General features: G+C 46.5%; 5 protein-coding genes and 1 non-coding gene across 7 annotated transcripts; 2 read left to right on the top strand and 4 right to left on the bottom strand.

Annotated features, from left to right (window-relative positions):
* Window positions 1-2,421: 2,421 nt before the first annotated feature.
* On the bottom strand, window positions 2,422-2,492 carry Trnag-gcc. Its single transcript has one exon. It is a non-coding gene; the product is annotated as a tRNA-Gly (tRNA).
* Window positions 2,493-13,166: 10,674 nt separating this feature from the next.
* LOC108159190 (glyceraldehyde-3-phosphate dehydrogenase) lies at window positions 13,167-14,393 on the top strand. Its single transcript, XM_017292245.2, has one exon. It carries the CDS (start codon window positions 13,275-13,277, stop codon window positions 14,367-14,369), a length of 1,095 nt encoding a protein of 364 aa, XP_017147734.1. The 5' UTR covers window positions 13,167-13,274; the 3' UTR covers window positions 14,370-14,393.
* An 11-nt stretch (window positions 14,394-14,404) lies between these two features.
* Window positions 14,405-15,715, bottom strand: LOC108159191 (uncharacterized protein C1orf43 homolog). Its single transcript, XM_017292246.2, has 2 exons — window positions 14,998-15,715; window positions 14,405-14,944 (listed from the first exon to the last, which is right to left on the bottom strand). The coding sequence occupies exons 1-2, from the start codon at window positions 15,615-15,617 to the stop codon at window positions 14,524-14,526; spliced, it is 1,041 nt and encodes a 346-aa protein (XP_017147735.1). The 5' UTR covers window positions 15,618-15,715; the 3' UTR covers window positions 14,405-14,523.
* A 41-nt stretch (window positions 15,716-15,756) lies between these two features.
* LOC117185753 (GPI mannosyltransferase 2) lies at window positions 15,757-17,508 on the bottom strand. 2 transcript variants are annotated; one of them, XM_033390404.1, is made up of 2 exons: window positions 17,324-17,508; window positions 15,757-17,264 (listed from the first exon to the last, which is right to left on the bottom strand). In XM_033390404.1, the coding sequence occupies exon 2, from the start codon at window positions 17,253-17,255 to the stop codon at window positions 15,897-15,899; it is 1,359 nt and encodes a 452-aa protein (XP_033246295.1). In that variant the 5' UTR covers window positions 17,256-17,264; window positions 17,324-17,508; the 3' UTR covers window positions 15,757-15,896. The 2 variants fall into 2 exon arrangements, with proteins under 2 accessions (XP_033246295.1, XP_033246294.1); XM_033390403.1 differs by having other exon boundaries at window positions 17,320-17,508.
* Window positions 17,509-17,594: 86 nt separating this feature from the next.
* LOC108159187 lies at window positions 17,595-24,182 on the top strand. Its single transcript, XM_017292240.2, has 8 exons — window positions 17,595-18,187; window positions 18,245-18,575; window positions 18,635-19,655; window positions 19,725-20,196; window positions 20,904-21,936; window positions 22,003-22,136; window positions 22,205-22,533; window positions 22,608-24,182. Exons 1-8 carry the CDS (start codon window positions 17,684-17,686, stop codon window positions 24,001-24,003), a joined length of 5,220 nt encoding a protein of 1,739 aa, XP_017147729.1. The 5' UTR covers window positions 17,595-17,683; the 3' UTR covers window positions 24,004-24,182.
* LOC108159194 (ubiquitin-fold modifier 1) lies at window positions 20,198-20,774 on the bottom strand. The gene is made up of 2 exons (XM_017292250.2): window positions 20,716-20,774; window positions 20,198-20,630 (listed from the first exon to the last, which is right to left on the bottom strand). Exon 2 carries the CDS (start codon window positions 20,516-20,518, stop codon window positions 20,264-20,266), a length of 255 nt encoding a protein of 84 aa, XP_017147739.1. The 5' UTR covers window positions 20,519-20,630; window positions 20,716-20,774; the 3' UTR covers window positions 20,198-20,263.
* Window positions 24,183-24,187: the final 5 nt, after the last annotated feature.

Raw genomic sequence — 24,187 nt, forward strand, 5'->3', positions numbered from 1 at the left:
TTTGTGTGACAGTTTTTGGAATTAACCGACATTTCTATTGCATTTTATTGGGGGAACTGAAGTAAATAATGGTAACAGTGCGCTTTAGAAATGTTTTCGTTCTAAACTATAACCCCAAAGGCCTGATGATGTAAGGGCATCAAAGACTGTATGGAAATCTGCACCGATTTGCTACGTTTTCCAGCACCGGAGACAGCTATGCCACAGGACTATCCAAATGATTTCAATTTACATATTTCTCTGTCTTAATCTGTGCTGCCTTATACCATCCGGCTGCTAGCTTCCTCTGGGAACCCTCTGAATCCTCTGGCACTCGAACAATTACAAATGGAAGCATAAGCTGCTCTCAAATTACCATCAAAGTGATAGACATTCGACATGGATCCCTTTCCTTGTCGGTGGCTTTGGTTTGTTGGATTTTCCAGCTCTACAGATCTCCTCCACAGCTTTTGCATTCGTTCCATCTTTTTTGTGGAAGTCGTTTTGGCATGCAAATGGGTAGCATTTGCTTTGTCCTTGCGGCCGCAGGCTATTGGCGTAGTCAAGGATGTGCTTGCCAGAACATCAGTGACTCTCCATTTCTCTGACTGTTGGCTCCCCCACTTCTGTCAGAGATTGATTTCCCATCTGTAATTGCAGCAGAATCGACATGGCCCTGACAGATACGAACGAATATGTGTGGACCAGTCATCATCCAATCCATTGTGGCTTCTTCAGGCAACCATATTTCACATACTTCTATGGTCACGAGTAGCCCTATAAGTTCCGCACTAAGCCCTGCCGCATCATCCGTGGCTGAGTGGACAATGGCCTAAGGCATTCAGGGAAGCCCTTAATGTCCCTGGCTTAGTCGGAGTGCCAAATAAGTTAACAATGGACCACAAAGTGGTAGAGCGGGACTGGCCAGGACATGGCTAAGACTCTTCTTGGCAACCAGTCACCATTTAAATGAAATGTGTCCGACCCAGTCGATGACTGAAAACCAGCTGCAGTTTATTGGCACACGCCCTGCACGACCCCCCAACCCCCATAATTTGGGTGTCATGTTGCATGCAACACTTTTGGCAAATTGCTGGCACTTAATACCCCATTAAAGCCAAATAAAATTGGGGGAAAACAAAAAACAGCAACGATCAGCGAAAACGGGAAAAGTTTAAGGATTAATTTCATGAAAATAAATTGGGAAAAAGCTAAATGAATATTCCAGTCGGAGAGCAGAGCAAGAGTGGTGTGGCAACTGCTTTCTAGCACGTATTTATCCAGCGCAATTTGCAACTTAAAGCGCTGACACCGCGTCGTATGCGTAATATCCGCATAAAGTGTAATTTAGCCGCCACCTTGGCTCCTGTCTCCTGTGCCGCACATTTTACCGCCAGTACACCCTCCGGCCCCCCGCCCCATCATCACGTGTGGCAGGATGCAGAGCTCTAAATATTTATGCCAAAGAAATGGCGAACGTTGGAGGAATGCCGAAGGAGAGATGCTTCTGATGTTGTTCCTCCTTCTGCTCCTGCAGCTGCTGCTTCAGCTCCTCTTGGTGATGTTGATGATGATGATGATGATGTGGCTGTGGATATGGCAGCCGCAACATGCTTCCTCAAATATTTACAGACAGTAAGTTAGTTAGTGTTCGAGGGCCAGACCAGGGCGAGAACTTTGCCAATGCATCTTGAAGACCCTTGACAAATTATTCCATTTTTGCGCCCTCTTTTCAAAAAACTTTTCGATAATTTGGAAGTTGCGCTGCCATCGATGGGTTTGTGCAAAGTTTGTGCTGAAAGTACTCTGTATATTTTGTTATTCTTCCTTTTCCCCAACCTCTTGTCACCCTCTCTTGCACTGAATAATGAATACATTTCATCATTGTCGCAGCGCTTAGGGCATAAATTAAAATTATAAGCGAGCGGCTAGCGTTGCGCGACGGGCGTTAAAAAAACTGTTGAATGGGCAGCGTGGCGTATGATTAATGCAATGATAAAGCAAACTTACCCCACCCCTCGGACACTGCCACTTAATGGAGGCCAACATTTTGTGCCACTTCCTCCAGACACTCGCCCACTCGTTCCTTCTCCCCTTTCCTCTTCTCTCTTTTTCTATGCCAGCGGCAGACGGAGCGTATGAGTAATCTAGCTTTCGTGTAGAACATAACATAAAATCTGATGGATTTTTCTTCATTATTTAAACAACAACAAGAAAAACAAATGGTTTTTAATAATATTAATTTGGTTTAATGGAAATACGGATCGACCAGACACTTTTTGTGAGGGTTGTATAAACTTTGGTCGATAAAGGGAATGAACAAAAGGCGGTAAAGTGTACGACAAGGGCTAAGAACCTTAGAAAAAAGGGAGAACATTTTTTCCTAAGGGTGTATGGACTTTGGGAAAGGTTTGTGGGGACAAAAACAAAAAAGTCAATGTCTGCATCGGCCGGGAATCGAACCCGGGCCGCCCGCGTGGCAGGCGAGCATTCTACCACTGAACCACCGATGCTTGGTGACATTCCCATACCACTCAAGATGGGGTTCCGAAAAAGCTAATCTAATCAAAAGAAAACCAAGACAAATGTAGATTCTTCCTTTATCTAGAGGGTATCCAGGTGTTCCCAAACTAAAATCTTTCCAGTAAAGACATTATTCTTTAGTTCTGCCATAAATTGCTTACAAAATATTGTTTATATTTCTAAAGTATGTTGGAATAACAAAAATAATGACTGCTTCGAGGAGTGGGAGAATTGGGTACCAATGTTTTTATATTTTGAATTTAATAGAATAGCAAACACACAACAAATACTCCAAGAGAACTCAATTTCGAAACAGAAGGTGGGTGTGGATGAATGGATGGGATAGATGGGATAGGAAGATGGATGGCTTTGGGCATATCTCATTTACTAGTTTATTGAGCACTTTATGGAGGAAACGACTTCGCGCCGTCGCTGGCAGATGAATTTCTATATTGTTTCCCAGGGTTTTCCCCCCCGGGGAACAGGGAACAGAAATAGGAAAACTTCGCCTCCATTTTCAATAGCCAATTAAAAGCTTAGGGGTGGCCACTCCCTGCTGCCGCACTGCCCTTGTGGCCACTTGTAGGACTCATAAAATATGCACGGACAGGCGCCAGCTCTCACTGTCCATTGTTTGTATTTCCGCAACAGAGTCTGCCCGGGATTTCTGTTCGAGGATTATGGAAAATTTTTGCTGCTTTTAGCTTCCATTTACATGAGCAAACTGGATATTTAAATCGAAAGCAGCAGCCAGGAAATCTTTGTTGAAAGTTGCGTTGTTTTTGTTAAAAATACCCCACTCCACGCATTTAGCCGGACTATTTTCCCAGCTTTAGATTATTTTTAATTACATTTTCCAAGTACTTCCAGAAGCATTTTAATTGTGGATCAAAGCTCATTTCAAATGAAAATCTCTCAAAATTCTAAACAGCTCTCTGACAAGTTTTAATTTGGCTTAAAATGTTGGCAAAATAATTTATGAAAATTTAGATAATAAATATCGTTTGAAATGTGCCAGATCTGCGCGGTTAGTGCTGATGACACACACACACACACACACACTGGTGCACACAAGAGCGTGTGCGGCTGCAGATACAAAAATGTATCTCCGACAAGCATGTTTCCTGTGCATTGGAAATGGTTTCCATTAAGCGTAATGCGGGCTGTCAGTTCGTTGAATTTTTAATTGCCTAATGGAGTGGAAGATTTTAATTGGCGTGAGGAACGTACATATCTCTTAAATCTAATTGTTTCCCATGCCCTACTGTGGATTATCAAACGTTTTGTTTCGATTTTCCTGCAACTCCCATTCAAACTTCCATTCCAATTTGGCTTTACTTCACTTTAACTTTATTACATTTCCATTTTATTATCATTTCATTGCAACTCAATCCGTATCATTGATTTTCATGGAATGGAATTTTAGTTGGGCAGCAGTTGAACTTTTCAACTAAATTTTATCTGATTGAATACAGCGTTTATACGCATTTAATTTTAACAGTGAGTTTTCAGTTCAAATTTTAATCTGCTTAACTTTGGTTTTATTCAGATCATTTTACTAACGAATTTTGACTTAAGTTCTGCCACTTTAAGCCATATATATCTCAACGAAATCACCTATTTTTTGGTACAATTCCAGTTCAAGTGTAGCGCCATTGAATCTCCTCCAGCCACTCGATAGCCATTAGCATGGGTAATTACACAGTATGGTACGTCTGGACATTAGAATTCATATTCTCAGCCCCACCCTCACGCTGTCAAGTACAGTCATTACAGGGCAATTAAGTTGTCAACTCAACTTTGGTTGAAGGGCTGTACATTAATTGGGGATTACGTGGGTAGCAGTTGATCTAGCAAACCGAATCAGAAAGCTTTCCCCCAGACACCAGAGGAACGTGTAAGGGACTAAGGGAGAGCTTCAAGGAATGCTATTATCCTTCGTATTTGCAGTTAATTTGCTTAAGTCTCGTCTGAGGGTCTCTCTCTCTCTCTCTCTTCCCTTTATCTCTCTCACTTGTTTGAGCTCTTGTCTATGTTTTTGCCTCTAGCTATTTTCAAATTGTTTTACAAGCACTTTTGTAGCTTTTGTTTTTTTTCTGGAATTGTTGTAGATCTGTGTTGTCTTGGCTTACCCTCAGCATATTTACATTTACATTTGCATTTATGTTTATTTTTAGCCAAGGACAAGGACAATAGTCGGGCGAAAGCTGAAAACAAACAAAAATATCTGATTCTACTGCATATGACGTTCTTTTATTGCATTCCGTATCCAACATGCCTGCATGGATATATCATACATATATGCATCTCTGGGACGGTCCAAGGATAAACACTCACACAAACGTATCACATGCCACATGGCACATGGCACATGGCAAGGTCGTGCAGATGCTGTGGGGCACAATCAGAAAATTACATTCCATTCATCTGGCACTAAGTAAGGGCCAGACCAAAGACTCGTTAACCGTGCTAACTTGGCCAATTGTCAGTCCATTAGAAGTAGGTTCCAGGCCAACTTCATAACCTTTCGTCGCTGTCGGGGCAACATTGTTTAAGGGAGAAGTCCCCTCGCTCCCATTCAGGCCACTGATGTCTGCATTTTGAAGTTATTTATCACCTCTTAGACTTCGGTCACGCAAACCCATGCCCCACAACCCACCACCCACTTCTTTCTCCTCTTTCTCTCTGCTTTGCATGTTTTTGGAAGGAATGATGCATGACGAAGCGGAGTGCAGTGGGGCAGTGAGGTGTCTGTGCAGGACGAGGACAGCACAGTCGTGTGCACGTGCTTATGAACAATTATTTATTCAAAAACAAGATGATGGGTCGTGACAATGATAGCGTTCCCTCGTCCAGAGTGCAAAATGTCATAAAATAAGGTTTATTTTGCTCATTTCTGTCATATATGTACCTACCCTCTTCAAATGACAAATGGGATATGGCAGGGATGGGTTTCTTTATACTTCCCTAAGTTCTTGTTGTTTCCCAAAAGCTTTGCAAAAAAGGAAGGAAAGAAGAAAGAAATGATTGGAAATGATCGGAAGGTGATCGAAATGAAGCGTACTGATGTGAATGACTGGCAATGATCGAAAATATCCATTAACGAAATAAGCAACCTGCTATTTTAAAAAGATTTCTTCGAGGAGACGCACCAAAGAACTAATCCAATGGCACTTTTCCATACCACGACTTCCCCAGCAGTCAACCACTTGACTTTCATTGTGTTGTTCAAGTTTCCCTAACTTATTTTGCCAAATGTGCCTACCTCCCCGTTCAAATGGGACTTGCCTCCCTTTCAATTGGAACTTGTACATTTGCCTGCCCTCCGATTCCGATGGGAAAGTGGCCGAAAACACTGTCGGAATGACAACGAATGTCTGCGGACTGACACCTAACATCCTTGGGGCCACCGGCTGGGGCTGGGGCTGGGGCAATGGCAGACAGACAGAAAAGAAATTTAACTTGTCGGGCCTCATCATCATCATAAAAAAGTGAGGCTCGAACTTTGACGCAAAAGTTTATTTTACTCCCAAAAAAAATGAACAGCAAGCGGTATTTCACTGTCCTTCCTGCTCCCTTATTTTTGTTTTTTTGCATAATATTTAAATAAAAAATGAGTTTTTGACAGTCGGAGTGGGAAAGGGGAAGGAGTTTGTTAGCTGACAAGTGAAGGAATTGTTCTGCTGTACTCCATTGCCTTGCCTCGCCCTCTGTTCATCTTGGTTCCGTGACTTTATTCGCTTCGGCAACACTCGGCACACACTGTTGCCAGATATAAATAAATCTCTTTAATGTCCCCGCTGAAGCTCCTTCCGTTGCTCACGCTGCTCCCCTCCTACCTTACAGAGCACCAGTTGCTGCCTGCCCAGTCCCCTCGCCCGCGGCTTGGTTTCTCTATTGTTCCCCTTTGCTCTTTACTGCCGGGCCCTATACATATTTTGTATATCTCTGCCGACAGGGTATTGCGATTTTGGATAGCGGTCTGTGACTGTTTGGACTCTAGAGATACAATATCTAGAATAGCCCTAGCAGCATTCTTCCGTTAATACCTTTAGTTATGAGGCAGATATCCTTTGAGACTTTTCTTGGTTTTGATAGTTTTGTCATAAAAGAACAATCGATGTTTCGTGCTGCATTCAAAAGAATACTCTAAGCAAGTCAAAGATGTAGCTTCATTGTACAGATATCATACGTATATGTCCAGTCAAGATCTATCTGCAAGGGCATCTAATGCTTCTCCTAAGAAAGAGGGGATTTCTTGTTTTTCGTTGTACTGTTGATATTCTCGTTCCTCGTTTTTGTCCACTAGCATTCTCTAGCGGTGGTCGTTGGGGCCTCTGCCTCTGCCGCTGCCGCTCCCTGTTTCCCTAGCTCCCTAGCTCGTCCCTGGTCTCTGTGGCAGTCGCGGGGCAAATGTAATTGGTTTAGCTTGCAGCTTAACTTTTATGCTATTTGCTGCTCTTGAAGGTAATGAAATTTCATGGCATTTGACTCGCTGCCCTATCAGTGTACTATGGGACGTATGTAGGAGTACAGTACACACATATTGTCGCTGCCGCTGTCTCTGTCGCTATCCCTGGCGTATACGTAATGTTGTTTTATTTATCGAGTCCACAGGCTGTGCAGACAGACATATATCAACGTAATTACTGCACCTGCCCGAACCAACACTCAATTAATTGTTATTCCATTGAATTTCAATTTCAGGCAATTCCTCACTGGTCAGTCGCTCAATTAGTCAAAAGTGAGCGACCACCGCGTGGAGTACTTCCGAGAAGAAACTCTGAAAGATGGGAATTTATGTGAAAAGTGAAGCACAAAAGGGGGTGCAAAGCTGTGTAAAGCTGAGGGAACTGTAGGACTCTGCAATTGTGTGGGAATAACTTAAATGTCCTTGTTTCGGTGGAGAGTTCCTTTCATACTACAAGCTACAAATTACATATTTACTCCATAGAAAACACCACGCTTTCATTGCGCCTCGAGCGCTCGATACTGGGACAAACTGTAAAGTTAGATTTATCAAAGGAAAATCTCAGGCATAGATAGCTTTGGCCGTATTACTGTGCATTCAAATACTCGTCGGTGCAGTTTATTTATCCCCAACTAATTTTCAAAGCTGCCAGGAAAGTTTTTCACAAGTTTCAATGCCACAGAAACACAAATACACCGAGAAATACATATAGTACATATGTATGTATATGAGGAAATTGCCATTCCACATCCGCCATCATTCAAATTGAATTATATCCCCAAGCAAAACCGTTGAATAGGATGACATAGTCAAACAGTGTCACTGGGTGGGTGTCTATGGATGGGTGGAAATGCCGCTCGTATTGATTTTTGGCTGGAGGTACTTACTTTCATGACCTGCCAAAAATTGCAGAGCAAAAAAGGAAAAGAAAGGAGAGTACCAAACAAATCTGATTTGCATCTGCCGCATTGGCTTTTTGATTTAATTCCAACTTCTGGCAACAGAACCCTTGCCTGGCACGTCCCTTTAAGCCACTTGAGCGCACAATTAGCTGTCAGCCTGAATGGAGAGCAGCAGGCTGTTCCTTTGTTCGGGACCGGCTTTGTTCCGCCGAAATTTTGCAGCAGCTCCAACGGCAGAGCAGAGCCCACTTGTGTTTGACAATTCAATTTGTAGTCGAGATTCCTTGCCTGTTTCTTGGCTAACGAGCTGCTCGAATGATATGCTGCTGCCTGCTGCTCCATTTTTCTTGCGCCCTGTGCTGTGCAGGAGCTACGATGCAGGGCTCCTGCAGCTGGGAACTCGGAGCTGGTAGCAGAATATTGATCCCCAGGATAATCGCTAAGCAGTCAAACAACATTGCTGCACCCATGCCCATACCTATTCCGCCCCAGAACCGTTGCTCTGCAGGAGCTTATGGAAAATTTATAAGCTCAATACGATTATCGGTGGGTGGGAAAAGCCGGCTTCTGGCTGGAAGTGGGTGCGGTGCTAAGCTGCCGCGCATCGCACTGACAGCTGTGGAAATTATGGCGGCAGTTTGTCCTTCGCTGCTTGTTTGCGCCTGGGACAAGACAAAAAACAATCGGCACTTCCGCAACATTTCGCAAACGATTTGTTGTTCCATTCGGTGTGGCCTGCGGCACACTTTAATGTTCATCTCGGCTTAAATACTGCTGCCACAGAGCTGACCTTAGTTGAGCTTTGCCGGGGGCCAAAATGTTAAGGAGACCCTGGAGGGACATTTACCGTTGGTCGACTAGGAGTTCCATGTACGAGTATGTAGAAAACGGCACAGTTTCGCCTAATGCTTGTTGGCAGTTGAAGAACTGTGATTAAGATTAAGGATGCTTGTAGGAGACACAAACGAACACGCATGGTCATGCATGAACTTGTTTTATCCAACGGTAATAGCACCATACCATATCTGCGGACAGCGTAAATCGAGCTTAGCGAGAACTACTCAAGCAAAAAGTATATGAAAAGTTGAGAGAGTGACAGAGAGAGTGAGTAGAGTGAGAGAATGCAGACTCTTGTACCGTTAAAGCTCTACGGCTCTGTCGCAAGCAATTGAATGCAATCAGTCGCTTGTTAGTGCAGATGAGTTTTTGCTTGATTTCTTTGGCAGCAGTTGTGTTGTGTTTTTTTATACCCGATACTCAAAATGAGTATTGGGTTATATTAGATTTGTGGTAAAAGTGGATGTGTGTAACGTCCAGAAGGAATCGTTTCCGACCCCATAAAGTATATATATTCTTGATCAGCATCAATAGCCGAGTCGATTGAGCCATGTCTGTCTGTCCGTCTGTCCGTCCGTCAGTCTGTCCGTCTGTCCGTTTGTCCGTCCCCTTCAGCGCCTAGTGCTCAAAGACTATAAGAGCTAGAGCAACGTTGTTTTGGATCCAGACTTCTGTGATATGTCACTGCTACAAAAATATTTCAAAACTTTGCCCCGCCCACTTCCGCCCCCACAAAGAACGAAAATCTGTAGCATCCACATTTTTAAAGATACAATAAAACCAAAAACGCAGAATCGTAGAGGATGACTATATGTTCTAGAGTGTAAAATCTCAACCAGATCGTATAATTATTATAGCCAGAATCAAGAAAACAATTTCATTCTTTCTCGCTCTGTCTCTCTCTAACACACAGGTTTCATGGTCGGTTTTGCCAATTGCAAAATATGAGTTCAAGGATCTCAGAACCTATAAGATCCAGAGCAACCAAATTTGGTATCCACACTCCTGTGATATCGGACCTTGACCGTTTCATGTCCAAATTTCGCCACACCCCCTTCCGCCCCCGCAAAGGACGAAAATCTGGGGCATCCACAAATCTCAGAGACTATTAAGGCTAGAGTAACCCAATTTGGTATCCGCACTCCTGTTAGATCTCACTATAAAACGTGTATCTCAGAATTTCGCCCCACCCCCTTCCGCCCCCACAAAGGACGAAAATCTGTTGCATCCACAATATTGCACATTCGAGAAAACTAAAAACGCAGAATCGTAGATAATGACCATATCTATCAGATTGCTGAATCTGGATCAGATCAGATCATTTTTATAGCCAAAAGAAAGAAATCAATTTGCAGTGGCTACGCAGCGCCCGACGTCACGCTCAGACTGATTTTCTGTCTCTCTCTTTGTCGTGTCGTTCAATATTAGCGGCGTCTGCCGGAGGAGAGCCATACTGACTAAGTATCGGGTATAACTGTAGAGTTGCGGTGTCCGCAGCAACTCACAACGTTCCCCCTCGTTTCTGTTTAACTTTATGTACAAATGTACATACATATATGTATTGTAGTTCATTATGGCTGCAGAAACAATTTACTAAAAATAGCACACGAGCTTCATTGATGGTATTTTAAAATTAAATTAAAATATTTCCATAAATAAACATGGAATGTTTTATCGAAACTGTAAGCCTAATTAACACTAAAAAAAAATAATGAAATATTATTATTTCTATTACCGCAAGGCAAATATTTAAATTTTGCTCAATTTTAAGCACTGGTTTAAGCTCCAGCTTAAGCTCCTTTTTTCAACGATATTTTAATGGAAACATATTTTACCACCACTGTGGTTGCCGTTGCTGAGGCTCTGTGTCCCTGTCCCTGTAATTTCTCAGAGGAGAGGCGACACTCGGCAGCAGCCAAGTTTCAAATTTGAAAGTTTTTCGCATAAATTTCAAGCAGGCAAAAACAACAACTACTAAAATGAAACTGAATGAAAATGAGACAGTAAGCAGGAAAAGCAACAAAGTCGTCCTGCCCTGCAACCTCTCGACCGGGACTAAGACCCTTTAAGTGCTTTTCCCATGACCACGTTAGAGCCAGAGCTCTGAGGCAGGTCATAATACTCGTATTAAGTTGGATTTGATTGGATTCGAAGAATATATGTACATATGAACATACCATATAGTCGTATAGGATATTTTAAGCATCAAATCCTAGTTGGGACACCTTCTTTTGTTGCAGGACTTGGGATGCGCGGGTGCTGCGATTACTGCAACAATTTCGTAATCATCAACGGCCCCAATTTTTGCACTTGCAACACAACCCAACACGCCAAGAACCCACCACAGGCCCCGGAGAGAGAGAGAGAACTCTGGTTGGTTTCCGGGCCACAAAAGAGAGCCACGCTCGCTCTCCCGGTACGTGGGCGGTCGCATGTTGCCACCGCCACAGGTTGCAACATGTTGTCGGACCCACCTGCTGCCGAAGCATCATAAATATTCAACAAAGTTAAGTTGTCATAGGCTAAATTGAAGACCATTTTCCCCGGCATGTGTGGCAAGGGGTGTGCATCAGGGTGGCATGGGTAATGGTGACTCCACTAAAAGCGAAACGGAATAAAAGTACAATTCGGAACATTTCCAGCAAAGTCATGACCAAAAGACGGAGAGCGGACAGTCAGGTGGGGAGGTTTCCGGAATTGAAATTTCGGTACTTTGGCCCACGTCATCTGATATGCAGGAAAAAGGTGTGTGGGTGGGCCGCCTGGGATGGGAGGGGGGATAAGAAGTGGCGTTCCACACAAAGGTGAGTAATGACCCTTGAATCGGACTCCCAGTGCCTGTGGGCAACAACTGGGCCGGGTCGGTCTTCAGTTCCACCTCCTCCTGCTCCACCCAGTGTAAAGGTCGAATCTGAATTGTAGTGAGAAGCTCTGGCAGCTGGACGAATTCGATTGATTTATACTCTGGTGCGTAATACACCCAGTATTCGTAGAGTACATGCCATTGCTGTGAAGAAACGATTTTTTACAATTATCAATAATTATGCAAAAGATGCAAATAATAAAAGTGCGTTATCTGTTTTTATACCCGATACTCAAAATGAGTATTGGGGTATATTAGATTTGTGGTAAAAGTGGATGTGTGTAACGTCCAGAAGGAATCGTTTCCGACCCCATAAAGTATATATATTCTTGATCAGCATCAATAGCCGAGTCGATTGAGCCCTGTCTGTCTGTCCGTCTGTCCGTCCGTCCGTCCGTCCCCTTCAGCGCCTAGTGCTCAAAGACTATAAGAGCTAGAGCAACGATGTTTTGGATCCAGACATCTGTGATATGTCACTGCTACAAAAATATTTCAAAACTTTGCCCCGCCCACTTCCGCCCCCACAAAAGACGAAAATCTGTAGCATCCACATTTTTAAAGATACGATAAAACCAAAAACGCAGAATCGTAGAGGATGACTATATGTTCTAGAGTGTAAAATCTCAACCAGATCGTATAATGATTATAGACAGAATCAAGAAAACAATTTCATTCTTTCTCGCTCTGTCTCTCTCTAACACACAGGTTTCATGGTCGGTTTTGCCAATTGCAAAATATGAGTTCAAGGATCTCAGAACCTATAAGATCCAGAGCAACCAAATTTGGTATCCACACTCCTGTGATATCGGACCTTGACCGTTTCGTGTCCAAATTTCGCCACACCCCCTTCCGCCCCCGCAAAGGACGAAAATCTGGGGCATCCACAAATCTCAGAGACTATTAAGGCTAGAGTAACCAAATTTGGTATCCGCACTTCTGTTAGATCTCACTATAAATCGTATATCTCAGAATTTCGCCCCACCCCCTTCCGCCCCCACAATGGACGAAAATCTGTTGCATCCACAATATTGCACATTCGAGAAAACTAAAAACGCAGAATCATAGATAATGACCATATCTATCAGATTGCTGAATCTGGATCAGATCAGATCATTTTTATAGCCAATAGGAACAAATCAATTTGCAGTGGCTGCGCAGCGCCCGACGTCACGCTCAGACTGATTTTCTGTCTCTCTCTTTGTCGTGTCGTTTAATATTAGCGGCGTCTGCCGGAGGAGAGCCATACTGACTTAGTATCGGGTATAACTGTAGAGTTGCGGTGACCGCAGCAACTCACAATGTTCCCCCTCGTTTAATCCTGCCACAGGGTGAGATTTGCTTTGATAGTTTTCCTATTCGCATGACTAACGGGTATTCTGAGTACCGTTACACTGCACTCCGACGAATATTCATGGCACTCATGTATCCATTCATACGGAGCCATGCTCAGGTGTGGGGGAACAACCAATCAAAGGTAAAACATTCCATTTGGGAACCATAAATTCCTCGTACGATCTACTCGACTGCTTCAGTGAAACGAGACTGAAAAGTCACCCGTTTGAACCTGCTTGTCTTTTTGTTTGTACCTTTGTCATTGTTTCAGAATTTCTTTTCATTCGCAGCGAGCACTCGAAATAATAAATTTTAGGAGAAACGCAATTTTTGAAATTATACCTGTTAATAACGCGAGAATCCAAAGATGTCTGGACTCGGAATCAATGGCTTTGGACGCATCGGTCGCGTGTTTCTTCGCAACTGTCTGATGCACAAGGAGGCGAAAGTGCTGGCTATCAATGACCCCTCAATGGACCCCAAGTACCTGGCCTATATGTTGCGTTACGACTCCACGCATGGCATATTCAACAAGAATATCTCCCTGGAAGGCAACACAATAGTGGTCGATGGGAAGAAGATCAAGCTGCTGAAGGAGTCCGATCCCAAGAAGCTCAAGTGGGGGGATCTGGGCGTGAAAACTGTTGTGGACTGCTCGGGCCGCTTCACCACCCTGAAGGCGTGCCAGGTCCATTTGGATGGAGGCGCAGAGAAGGTGGTCATCTCTGCCCCCTCGTCCGATGCACCGATGTTCGTGTGCGGCGTAAACCTGCACAAGTATAAGCCGGACATGAAGATCATATCGAACGCTTCATGCACCACCAACTGCCTGGCTCCGCTGGCCAAGGTGGTGAACGACAGTTTCCAAATTGTTGAGGGTCTGATGACTACTGTACATGCCGCCACCGCCACCCAGAAGATCATCGATGGGCCGAGCAACAAGGCCTGGCGCGATGGCCGCAGTGGCATGTGCAACATCATACCCGCATCCACGGGCGCCGCCAAGGCAGTGGCCAAAGTGATTCCCGCTCTGAACGGGAAGCTCACGGGCATGGCATTCCGTGTGCCCACCCCAAATGTCTCGGTGGTGGACTTGACCTGTCGCCTGCACAAGCCCGCTAAGCTGGATGATATTAAAAAGGCCGTCAAGTCAGCAGCCGAGGGTGACATGAAAGGGATCCTTGGCTACGTGGAGGAGGAGGTCGTCTCCTCTGACTTCAACGGTTCGCGCTTTGCATCCGTCTTCGATGCCAAGGCCTGCATTGCTCTCAACGATAACTTTGTCAAGTTGATTGCCTGGTATGACAATGAGACGGGCTACTCGTGTCGTCTCTTCGATCTCATTGTGTATACCCAACTGGCTGACAAGTGCGCAGAGGAGGAGCTGAAGAAGAAGTGCGCAGAGGAGGAGCAGAAGAAAAAGTGCGCCGAAAAAGACAAGGATCCCTGCAAGAAGAAGTAGGTTTCCATTTAACTGAAAAGATTATATTTAAATAGTTTTATTTTGTTATGGAAATGACCTTTAAAATAATTGCATATTTTATTGGAAGAACCAAAGCGGGTTTCGCTTGTTTCTATAGGGATATACTTATTATGAGTGTTCTTTGGGAGATGGCTTAGACATTACTGGCATTCCTTTGGAATTGCATAGCGGAGATGCTTCTTATTTCGTTCTCCGCCCCGTCCACGGCACTACCATCGCTGCTCTGATGGTGGTCAGCTTCCACAATGATGTCGTCCAGTGTGGGAGTCTTGATTCTGCTACGTATAATGAGATCCCTTTCGGCTGGGGCCTGCAAATGCAGAGGATTGGTGGCCAGCTCCGCGATGCCGTCGATAGGGACGCCCTGCAGGCCGAGTGTCATGTTCACCTTGGCATGCTGGCCAGAAGTCAGCTCACTGCTCGGTTGCACATTGTCTAAAGATGTGGGAGGGCGCAGGCGAGCCGGATCCAGTAGAGAGTGCATTTTGGTTTGCTTGCGTGGAGTGCGGGCCGGTGAGGCCTTCCTAGAGTTGTAATTCTTCAGCTGCTTGGATCTAAAAGAGTGTTTCATTAGAAATCTAGCCAGACGGGAGCAGTGTGTACTTACGCTTCCAAAAGCTTCAGCAACAAATGGTGATACGCCTCGTATTCGTCCTTGCCAAACTCGTTAGGATCGTGGCGAGCGTGCTCGTACATATCGCAATACTGGTGGATCATGCGCTGGCCCGCACCAGTAAGTGGGATCGACAGCGTGGTAAGGAGAAAGGCACGAAGACTCTCGTGTGCGTGCCTTGAGCTGCCATCGGCCCGGGCGATCTCAGATTCCAGCAGCTTCACGTCGTCAACAGCCTTCATTCTGTAGTAATAGGGCGGCAGAGGCTCCTCCTGCTCCGGCGGCACTATGTACTTGTCGCCGTCGTTCCAGAGCAGCTTTGGCTCCTGCGCTATCTTCTGGATGCAGTCCAATCGCCGTTCGATCTCCCGACGCAGCACCTTCTTGGCGTCGTTGCCCACTGGAACATGAGGGCCGCGACGGCCACGCAGCTGGAACCGCATTATCTGTCGCTTTGCAAAGATAAATAGCATCAAGGATGTGAGCACACCTCCACTGATAATGATGATTATCATAACACCCGAAAGCTGCTCCATGTTGCTGCTTGTGGCGTCCTTGCCCGGACTTTCTGGAGAGCGCAAGTCGCTTATCTTATGTAGGTGCAGCCCATCCATTTATTGTTTTTTTATTCCCTCGTATCGTGCAGATAAACAATTTTCGCTTTGTTTTACTTTGTTTTTGCTCTTCACCCCAACAGCTGATTTGGAAATCGATAGGCATTTCATAGTGATGTGCGGCTGGCATGAGCTGATATCGATTAGTCGTAGTTCAAAAATTTAATTCAATTTCGCGGTCAACATTATGAATAATATATACATGCTACAAATTTAATCCTTTCGGATGTACAGTCTCTTTGGCAGCCAGCGCTCGTGCTCCTTATCATCTTATCCACCTTACGTCCATGGGTAGTTGTTGCTGAAGAGAACAGTTCCCACCAGGCTGTATGTGAGGCACCATATGAACAGTGCCCCCGCCTTGGAGCGGAAAGAGAGCTGGAATGTGTTGGGCATGTAATCGGCGGCAAACCAATAGAACACGGGCGTAGCCGAGGCCAAAAGTCGGGTGGAAACTTGAATGTGAACGTACAACGTGCAGACGAGGGTGAGCACAGCGGCGTGTAGAACGAATGGGAAAGAAATGTGCTCCTTAAGGATGCCTTGGTACTCGGACGGGCTGATCTTCGACCATGTGTTGGCCACGAACTTCCTGATGTAGTCGTAGCAGTGCCAATGCATGAAGAGCAGCATCGGGAGTGCCAACAGGAAGTTGGGAAGCTGTTTCCACTTGTAATAGCGCAGAAATCCAACATCCCAGTAGTGGGATTGGACATACGTGTAGGGGAACGGCAGGGTGTATCCGCACCAGGGCGATCCAACCGATGCCTGGCCAGAGATCAAGTAGCTCCTCTCCTTGGCATAGTCCACGACGTGCTGGGCATGCTGCACCTTAACATCTGGCAAGCAGTATAGTCGGTAGATGTAGAAGTAGTATGTGTGGAGGATTCCAAGAGCAACAAGCATTGCCAGGCCCATTTTAAAGAGCTGCGAGCAGCGCTGGACCGAGCTTGTAGAGAGCAGAATGTGGCGAGCAAGGAAATACAAGGGAAATCCCAGGGTTAGGAGTCCATTGGAGCGACAGACAAAGCATCCAGTCAAGGCAGCTCCCAGCCGAAGAGTCCGAAAGTCCTTTTCAGATCTCATGCACTCCAGCATAAGGGAGAAGCTAGCGAAGGCAAAGAAGGTCTCCGAGTAGGCGGCACTAAAGAATATCGACGCCGGATTGAAGCAGAAAATCAAAGCCGCGTTCCAGCTCTTGTTGTGGTCGTTGAACATCCGTTGGGTCAGCTTGTATAGTACGTTGGCCGTCTTGCAGAAAATGAAAACATTGAGGGCCACTGCCACGAGCAAGATGAGCGCGTCTCGGGACAATGGTATTCCCAAATGCTGGCACGCCTGTGCCACGTGACGCACAACGACGGGATACAGAGGATAGAACGCCAGGGTGTTCTCATAGGTGTACAAATTGCTGGCTATGTGCAGGAAGTACTCGCCATCCCAGTGCCGTAGGCCCGACAAGCTCTGTAGGACCAGTTCGTCCAGCCAAGGAAACGGTCCATTCTTTTTGGGGCCTTCCGATTGCGGCATGCGGAACACGTCGGGCTTATGGTCGGGCGTGGCAAAGTTTGCCAGCAGTTGGACCACCAGCACAATGACGCGACTGGTAAGCGCCAGCTTAGTTACCTTTCCCGTCATTTCATATGCCTGTAAAGGGTGGGGAGTTATGGGGCATGTGATTCGCACTAAGTTCAGAGCTTACCCGCGTATGACACAATCAAATAACATTCAATTTGGACCTCCACGCTTTGCGCAGCGTTCGGCTAGCTATTTAAAGAGCACTCACGGTTGAGAAGCTCCTGGCGTCGGCAGCAGCAGTCAATTTTTTGTGCATAAAATATTTAGCCCGGCAACTGGACAACAATTCCACAACAATTTTCGATGAAATGGCAATCGATAGTACAGAGAGTACACACTTCCAGTGTGCGTATTCGAAGCGATAGTTGGCTATCGAAAGAGCCCCATAAACTAATTTTGGTGGCGGCATTTTGTGGACACACTGTTGGCATTTTTGTTTTTAAGTTAATCTTTTCTGCTGAAATTTAGAATATAAATGTCTCGAAACAATGCCCAACAGTGCCAAAAAGTCAGACGCTGTCAGCAGCACCAGCTCAACGCCGAAGCGAACGCGAAAGCGGCGCCGAATTGACCGAAACAGTCTCGACTCTCAGGTGGATGATGATGCCAAGGAAATAGATCGCCGGCTGCGGAAGGTGGCTCGCGACAATTCCATTAGCAGCGAAGATATGCACAAGGTGGTGCGCAGTGTGGTTCGTAACGATCATGTGCTCGCATTGGTCACCTTGAAGGCGGAGGATGTGATGGCCAGGGAGAAGCTGGAGTCGGCCGAGCAGCAAAAACGTGGTGCCATCATCATCACAGATACTCCGTCGGTGGCCAAGCTCACCCGTGCGAAGGCGAGAGAGCTGAATTGCACTCCAAGCATTAGTCTGCCTTCCCTGAACGATGCACCGGCCGACGCCAACGGAATAGAGGCGCTGATACGCGACGATTTTCACTCCGACGAGGAGGATGAGGAGTATACCTTCAAGGAAGACGACTTCCACGAGGTGGGCAGAAATGCATTTATATAGCACCTTCACTATTATTTTGTCTTTGTTTTGTAGTCTGACGACGATCCAAACACCACTGCCTCTGACTTGGACTCCAATCCCTGCACACCAAATACTCCGCTCACTAGCACTGAAGAGTCGCCTGTCAAGCTCTCAGAAGATGGATGCTTCAAGGTGCCGCTTGACAAACATATTGCTGGCAATGAAGACCTGCGTATTGCCACGCGGACGCGTTCCAAACTATGTCTGCAGGAGACTACTATCGAGGACTTGCAGTCGGGATTTGTGCCGCCTGACTTGGAGCCAAGTGATACATTCGAGCCCGAAATGACGGCTACTGATGCCGACTGGATGCAGTTCCTTAACGATTTTACAAAGCCTTTGAGTGGGTGAAAAGTTTACTTAATCTCCTGTTCGACGTACTAATTCCTCCTTTTGTCGCAGATAATAATTTTCTCGGTGATGACGACGATCTCATTGAAGATCCGGAGTATGTGGCTGCTGACCATATTGATTCGGAGTATGAAAACGCCGAGGAGCTACGTGATGTTAATATATCGAAGAAGGAGCTCACTGACTTGGTCTCAGAACTGTTTGCCGGCCTCCTTCAGGAGGGAGTATCATTCGAATCCGTTGAACTGGAAACCCCACAGAAATTCCTGGATAGCGCTACTACGATTGACCCCATTGATCAAGTATCGCGGCATATTGATTTTGATGAGCAGCCAGCCATTATTGCCCACCAGCCATTAGTGGATTCCTTTCAGCCGAGTGTAATACCCACACCTTGTATGGAGAATAATATGGCCATGTTAATGCCCGTTCCCGTTGCTGTGCCGCAGGAGGCGGATGCTAATGAGCCCCCAGAGCTGATTGCCGTTCCGGTGGATGGTCAACCCAATTGCTTCCAGCTGGCGAAGGTTATTGCAAATGGTCCACCCCTCTACAATCCTCCTGAGCCAGATCCCTTCCTAGACTACGCTGCCTCAGAGCAGTCGCAACCGCCTACATCATCCAAATACAGCAAGGATCGTTATATGAAGCCCTACGATACAAATTTCACGTGGGAGTACATCTCGGTTCGCAAGCACGTCTACGCGGAGTACGATGAACAGTTCGAAAACCTGCGAAACGTTCAACCAGCCTCGCCCACTGTCAGTGGCAAAGGATTCACCAAGTATCAGCACGATACGCTGCAACAGCAGCTGCGTATACACACTCAACTGCTCACCCAGAGCTACCTGCAAACCTACTCGCATCCCACACTCTATTCCATGGCCAAGAAGCCCAAGGAAATGCTGGAGAATCTTCATCAGAGGGCTGCCACAGACGCCAGCTTCAATTGCTGGAACCTGAAGGAAGCCGTCGAGCTGGTCCGACAGTGGGAGCACGATCTCAGTAGCGACGACTTTCAGGAGGAGAACAAAAAGATGATGGACTTTATCAACAAAGAGACGGACTTGACGTGAGTACCAAGGGCTATTATCATATGAGTTTCCTGACTGATGTCAAACGTCTTTACTTTCGCCTTTAGAGATGGCCGAACGCGGCAGGTGCCTCGCCTCGCTCCTAGGATAATGGATCTCATGCTGGACAGTCGAGTATTCATGTATCCGCAATATATGCCTCGCATGGCCTTTAAGCCGCGCATACAGCACATAAGCGCCTACGCTCCGTCCGAGTACCAACTGATAGCCATGGGCCTGGAGAAGCATATGACTGACATCAGGAATTCCGAGAGACCTCTGCGCAAAAGCTCTGATCCTGTGCGCATTGCCTGCAAGCGTATGGCCAAGGATAGGCTTCATGGGAAGTCAGCCGGAAGAATTTTCTTCAAGGTTAACGAGCTGCGCATGATGTATCAGTATAATCCTGTCAAGTATTACTTCGATCACGAGCGGGCACCGCCCATCAACCACATCCTACTGGGCTTCGAAGGAGGTCAAGTGCTGACGCCTCGTGAACGCTACCAGGAACTGCCCAGTGCCTGGCAATACTACATGCAGGTGAGGATTTCTTCATATTACATTTAATTGGAGGGGAAAATCTCAAGCGGGAAATACGTTGAACTAGCTAATGTCCTACACGATCTCTGGGTATGAGACGCAGTTCGGAGCCATGTTTCAGGAATACGTTTCCGGCCGTCTGCTGGGGGCTGATGCCAATGCCATCGTCGGTGATGATTGCGCTCGTCTCTGCGGGCACTTTGAACTCCTCCGATGCGAATTTAAGCACGGCAGTGAATGGGGTTCCCTCCGGTACACTGAGCACCTTGAAAGGCAGCTTCGGGTCCGAGGTTAGCGTGATTTTAAAGGTTACTTTGCTCATGTTGGAATGCAGATTTCCCTGTGACGTGGTCAGTTTTTGTGTGTACGGTGAACAGCTGCCAGTGCCGATAGTCGCTAATGGAATCCGTACTCGACTTTGTCGCACGATCAGACTGAAATTGAAATGATTAAATTAGATACTTTTCTCGCCATAATTGGTAATTTTAATTAATAACAAAAAATATGGTTTCGCCTCACATTCTTGCCAGCAGTCAAAAGTGCGATAGGCAATGGCAATACTATCGGCAACTACCGACTGCAAGTGATAGTGCGCCTGTTGGCTGCGCGACTATCGATAGTTGCTTACCTTTGTTTCTCTCATCCCTGAATGTTTATAAATTGCGGAAAATTTTCTATAGTCGCCTGAATTGTTGAATATTTTGCAGAAAACTTGGGAAAGGAAACGTGCCAGGCGCACTGTAAAGCCAGCCAAGGCTTCTGCTGTAGCCAGTGCATCGTATATTGAATTTGTGCGGGAGGCAATCGGTGAAGATTTGCAATTGCCCGAGAGTACAGGCGAGGCTGCCATCCCAGACGGGGGTGCCACTGTTTCAGCACTCATAGAGCCACCAAACAAGTCGCAAAAAAAGCGAAAATCCGCAGCTAAAAAGAAGGGACGTCATTCATCCTTGCTGACCATCAATGTTAACTATTTGTTTGGCGGCGGAACAGATACGGACATACGCGGAGCTGGTGTCTCCGTTCCCTTCCAGCAGGGAAACTTGGCCGACAATGTGGTGAACATTAATCGTTCGCTACACACCAGCGCCGAATGCAGTCGCGTGCTGGCTCTGCCTTCACCGCCTCCTCCCTTGGGCGAAGATGCACCTCCTGCCATCAACTACACGGTGGATGTGTTGACGAATTCTCTGAGTATAAACGTGTCTGAAAACTCAGAAGAGGCAGAAACTACGCAGCAGGATCTGTTGCTTGCTTCCCCGATAGCCGACAAAAGGAACTCATTTACAGGGACAGGCAGAAACTGCAAAAGGGCGCGCTATCAAATATTTAAGCCAAGGATTAAGTCGCGCAATAAGCCACGTCCCTCCAGCCTATCCCCGCCACAGAGTCGCTACCACAGTTTGCGCAAACGCTTGCGCTATAAACTGCAGAAGCGCTGTCATCGCCTAATCACCTCCTACGCGTCCTACCTGCGGAAGGAAACCGAAAGGTACGTGGCCTGTGAGCCTGTACAGATCGTCCACAGACACTTTCTGGCCCTCGAACTGTACACACTGATGCTCGGTGACTTGAAAATGCTGTGCAACAACAAGGTGCAACCCTCGACTTCGACGCAGCAAAAACGATCACGAGACGATCATGAAACTGCTCGCATTCGCAAGGCCAACCGACAGGAGGAACTTCTCCGGCACATGCTGCAGCCGGATGGATCCGAAGAACAAAACCGCAACGATGCCAGTAAGTTCAAATGGTTTGTCAAGTGGATGGATAGAACATTGTACTCAATCATTTATCTTTCTACAGTTTTTGCCTACAATTTCTATGACAAAGTGGAGGAGGCCTTGCTGAATGCGGACCGAGTGGAGGATTGCAAGAAATTCAATAAATTGCTTCAGAACTTTGATCCCCAGCATGACAAAGTGTCCGATTTATATCTGGTAAGCATACAAAATAAAATATTGCCTCTCCTTTGTGAAAAGATTACAACTTGTGGTTAACCTTACAGAAAGTGGAAAATCTACTCTTGCCAGATTATCCCGAATTGGCAGAGGTATTCCTCAACTTTCTGCTACCTGCGGAGGCTGCTGAATTGGGGAAATTCTTCCAGCACTTTATGATCAGCAATGCCAGCAATTTTATCAACAAACTGAATATATATTTCTGCAAGCAGCCCGCCCAGATAAGAAAGATCTATGCATGCCTCAGCGAGCTGGCCGAGCTGCCCAGTGTGAGCATGAAGAAGGTGGAAAATAAGATTATGCCCTTGCTCAAGGGCAATCAGTTTCTGTGCGATTGGTTTGTGCGGCAATTCCCTCAGGGCAAGCCCCCAAAAAGGTAAGAGAACAACATGATTGATACGCTGATGCCTGAAATGCAACTAGTCAATTAATAATTATTAATTTGTACAGAATGATGCCCCCTGTGGAAACGTTTAATCTGAACGAGCTGCAGCATAACACAACCGGCGAATATACAGAGACTGTTCACGATTACGCGGACCCTGTGACGCATCCGAAGCCTCCAGCAGCATGCAGATTGAAGTACATCAATGGACGTATGTTCTATGGCTCCAAAATCCTGCTACCCGCCAAACTCTCCTTCATGGCTGCCAGCATCTACAACGAGCAATTGTACGATTTGCCAGCCGATTCTGCCGATGCCCTGACCTGTGTCCATGGCATTCGGGAACACGGCGAGAAGCTGCTGAGCTTGGCAACGTCGGTGGACAGTGACGATGCGGCTGACCGAAGTGAAGAAGATGATGCGAGTCGTGGCCTGATCATTGACACAACTGGCGACGAGCAGAACAGTAGCTCCTCTATCGAGATGTGCGACGATGTGACACTGAAAGCTCATGCCGTGCGCCTGAATGCCAGCCTCTATAGCAATCAAAACTTTGGGTCGACCAGTACGCCCAATGCCAACCATTCCCAGGGCCATCATCCGAATGCCAGGAAAACGGCCATCAACTTTGGCGAAATGTCGCCACGCAAACAGGCGAATAGCTCTGGATTGAGTCCGTTGTCGGGCCTGTCCCCACACCTGGACAAACGAAAATCGCCCACAAAGAAAGTACGCTCTCCTCAGAGCCAGTCGCAGCCTAAGCCCCGCTACAATGTTGCGCCAATGGTGGTAATCCATGAGTCTCGGCCGCCACCCTCGCCAGCCATTGAGTGTGCCAAACGTTTGCGCACCTTGATCGACCAGGAAAGTGCCCGCGACGCCACGGATAACAAAGCTGGTATCCGCGTCATTGCCCTGGCCAAGCAGAAAACAACGGCAACACTCTCTGTGCCCAAAGTGGAGCCCGACAACCAGGATGAACGGGAGTTCCTGTCGGACAGTGGCGGAAGCCTGGCCATGTCCATCTCCCCGCAGTCTTTTAGCCCCGTCAAAATGGATTTGGGACAGTCGGAGGAGGAGCTGGAGCCGCTCCGTGTGAGTGCTGGCAATACCCCCCAGCACATGATCACGACACAGTTCGACAGCGACGAGGACTGCAAACTGGATGTGGTAGCCAGTCTGGCAAACTTCACACCCGGTGAAGACGCGTCCGCTGGCTCTCCAGCCTCAGTGGCCGCCAGCACATCAAAACCTGCATCACCACCCTACAGTTTAACCAAGTCATCGCCGTGGACGCGCGAAGAAGACAAGGTCATTCTCACCGAAATGAAAATGGGGGCACGTGATCGGGAGCAGCTCATTAGGCGGATGCGTGCCAAGCTTAAGCATCGCAATTTTATCGAGCTGCGTACCCGACATCAGTTCCTCATGGACTTTCTGTCTAAGCTGCAGGGTAAATAGGGGAAGAACGCGCCTCTGTGTCTTGTATTATACACCAAATTGAATAATTAGTTTACTATGATTATGTTAGAAGGATATTTTACGGCCACAGCTATGTCGGCTATGATTACGTTAACCATGAGTTTCCCACTATCGTTAAGACTGTTAACATTGGAAAATAAAATTTTTTTTAATATAAATCCAA

Source organism: Drosophila miranda, chromosome 3 (assembly GCF_003369915.1).
Source record: "Drosophila miranda strain MSH22 chromosome 3, D.miranda_PacBio2.1, whole genome shotgun sequence".
NCBI lineage: Eukaryota > Metazoa > Arthropoda > Insecta > Diptera > Drosophilidae > Drosophila > Drosophila miranda.

Bases quoted from the DNA above. Each gene is read 5' to 3' on its own strand.
- LOC108159194 (XM_017292250.2), bottom strand. From the start codon at position 20,518: ATGAGCAAAGTAACCTTTAAAATCACGCTAACCTCGGACCCGAAGCTG.
- LOC117185753 (XM_033390404.1), bottom strand. From the start codon at position 17,255: ATGACGGGAAAGGTAACTAAGCTGGCGCTTACCAGTCGCGTCATTGTG.
- LOC108159191 (XM_017292246.2), bottom strand. From the start codon at position 15,617: ATGGATGGGCTGCACCTACATAAGATAAGCGACTTGCGCTCTCCAGAA. The intron at 14,945-14,997 runs GTAAGTACACAC...ACACTCTTTTAG, and splicing joins TTGCTGAAGCTTTTGGAAGC to ATCCAAGCAGCTGAAGAATT.
- LOC108159187 (XM_017292240.2), top strand. From the start codon at position 17,684: ATGCCCAACAGTGCCAAAAAGTCAGACGCTGTCAGCAGCACCAGCTCA. The intron at 18,576-18,634 runs GTGGGTGAAAAG...CTTTTGTCGCAG, and splicing joins CGATTTTACAAAGCCTTTGA to ATAATAATTTTCTCGGTGAT. The intron at 22,534-22,607 runs GTAAGAGAACAA...TAATTTGTACAG, and splicing joins CAGGGCAAGCCCCCAAAAAG to AATGATGCCCCCTGTGGAAA.
- LOC108159190 (XM_017292245.2), top strand. From the start codon at position 13,275: ATGTCTGGACTCGGAATCAATGGCTTTGGACGCATCGGTCGCGTGTTT.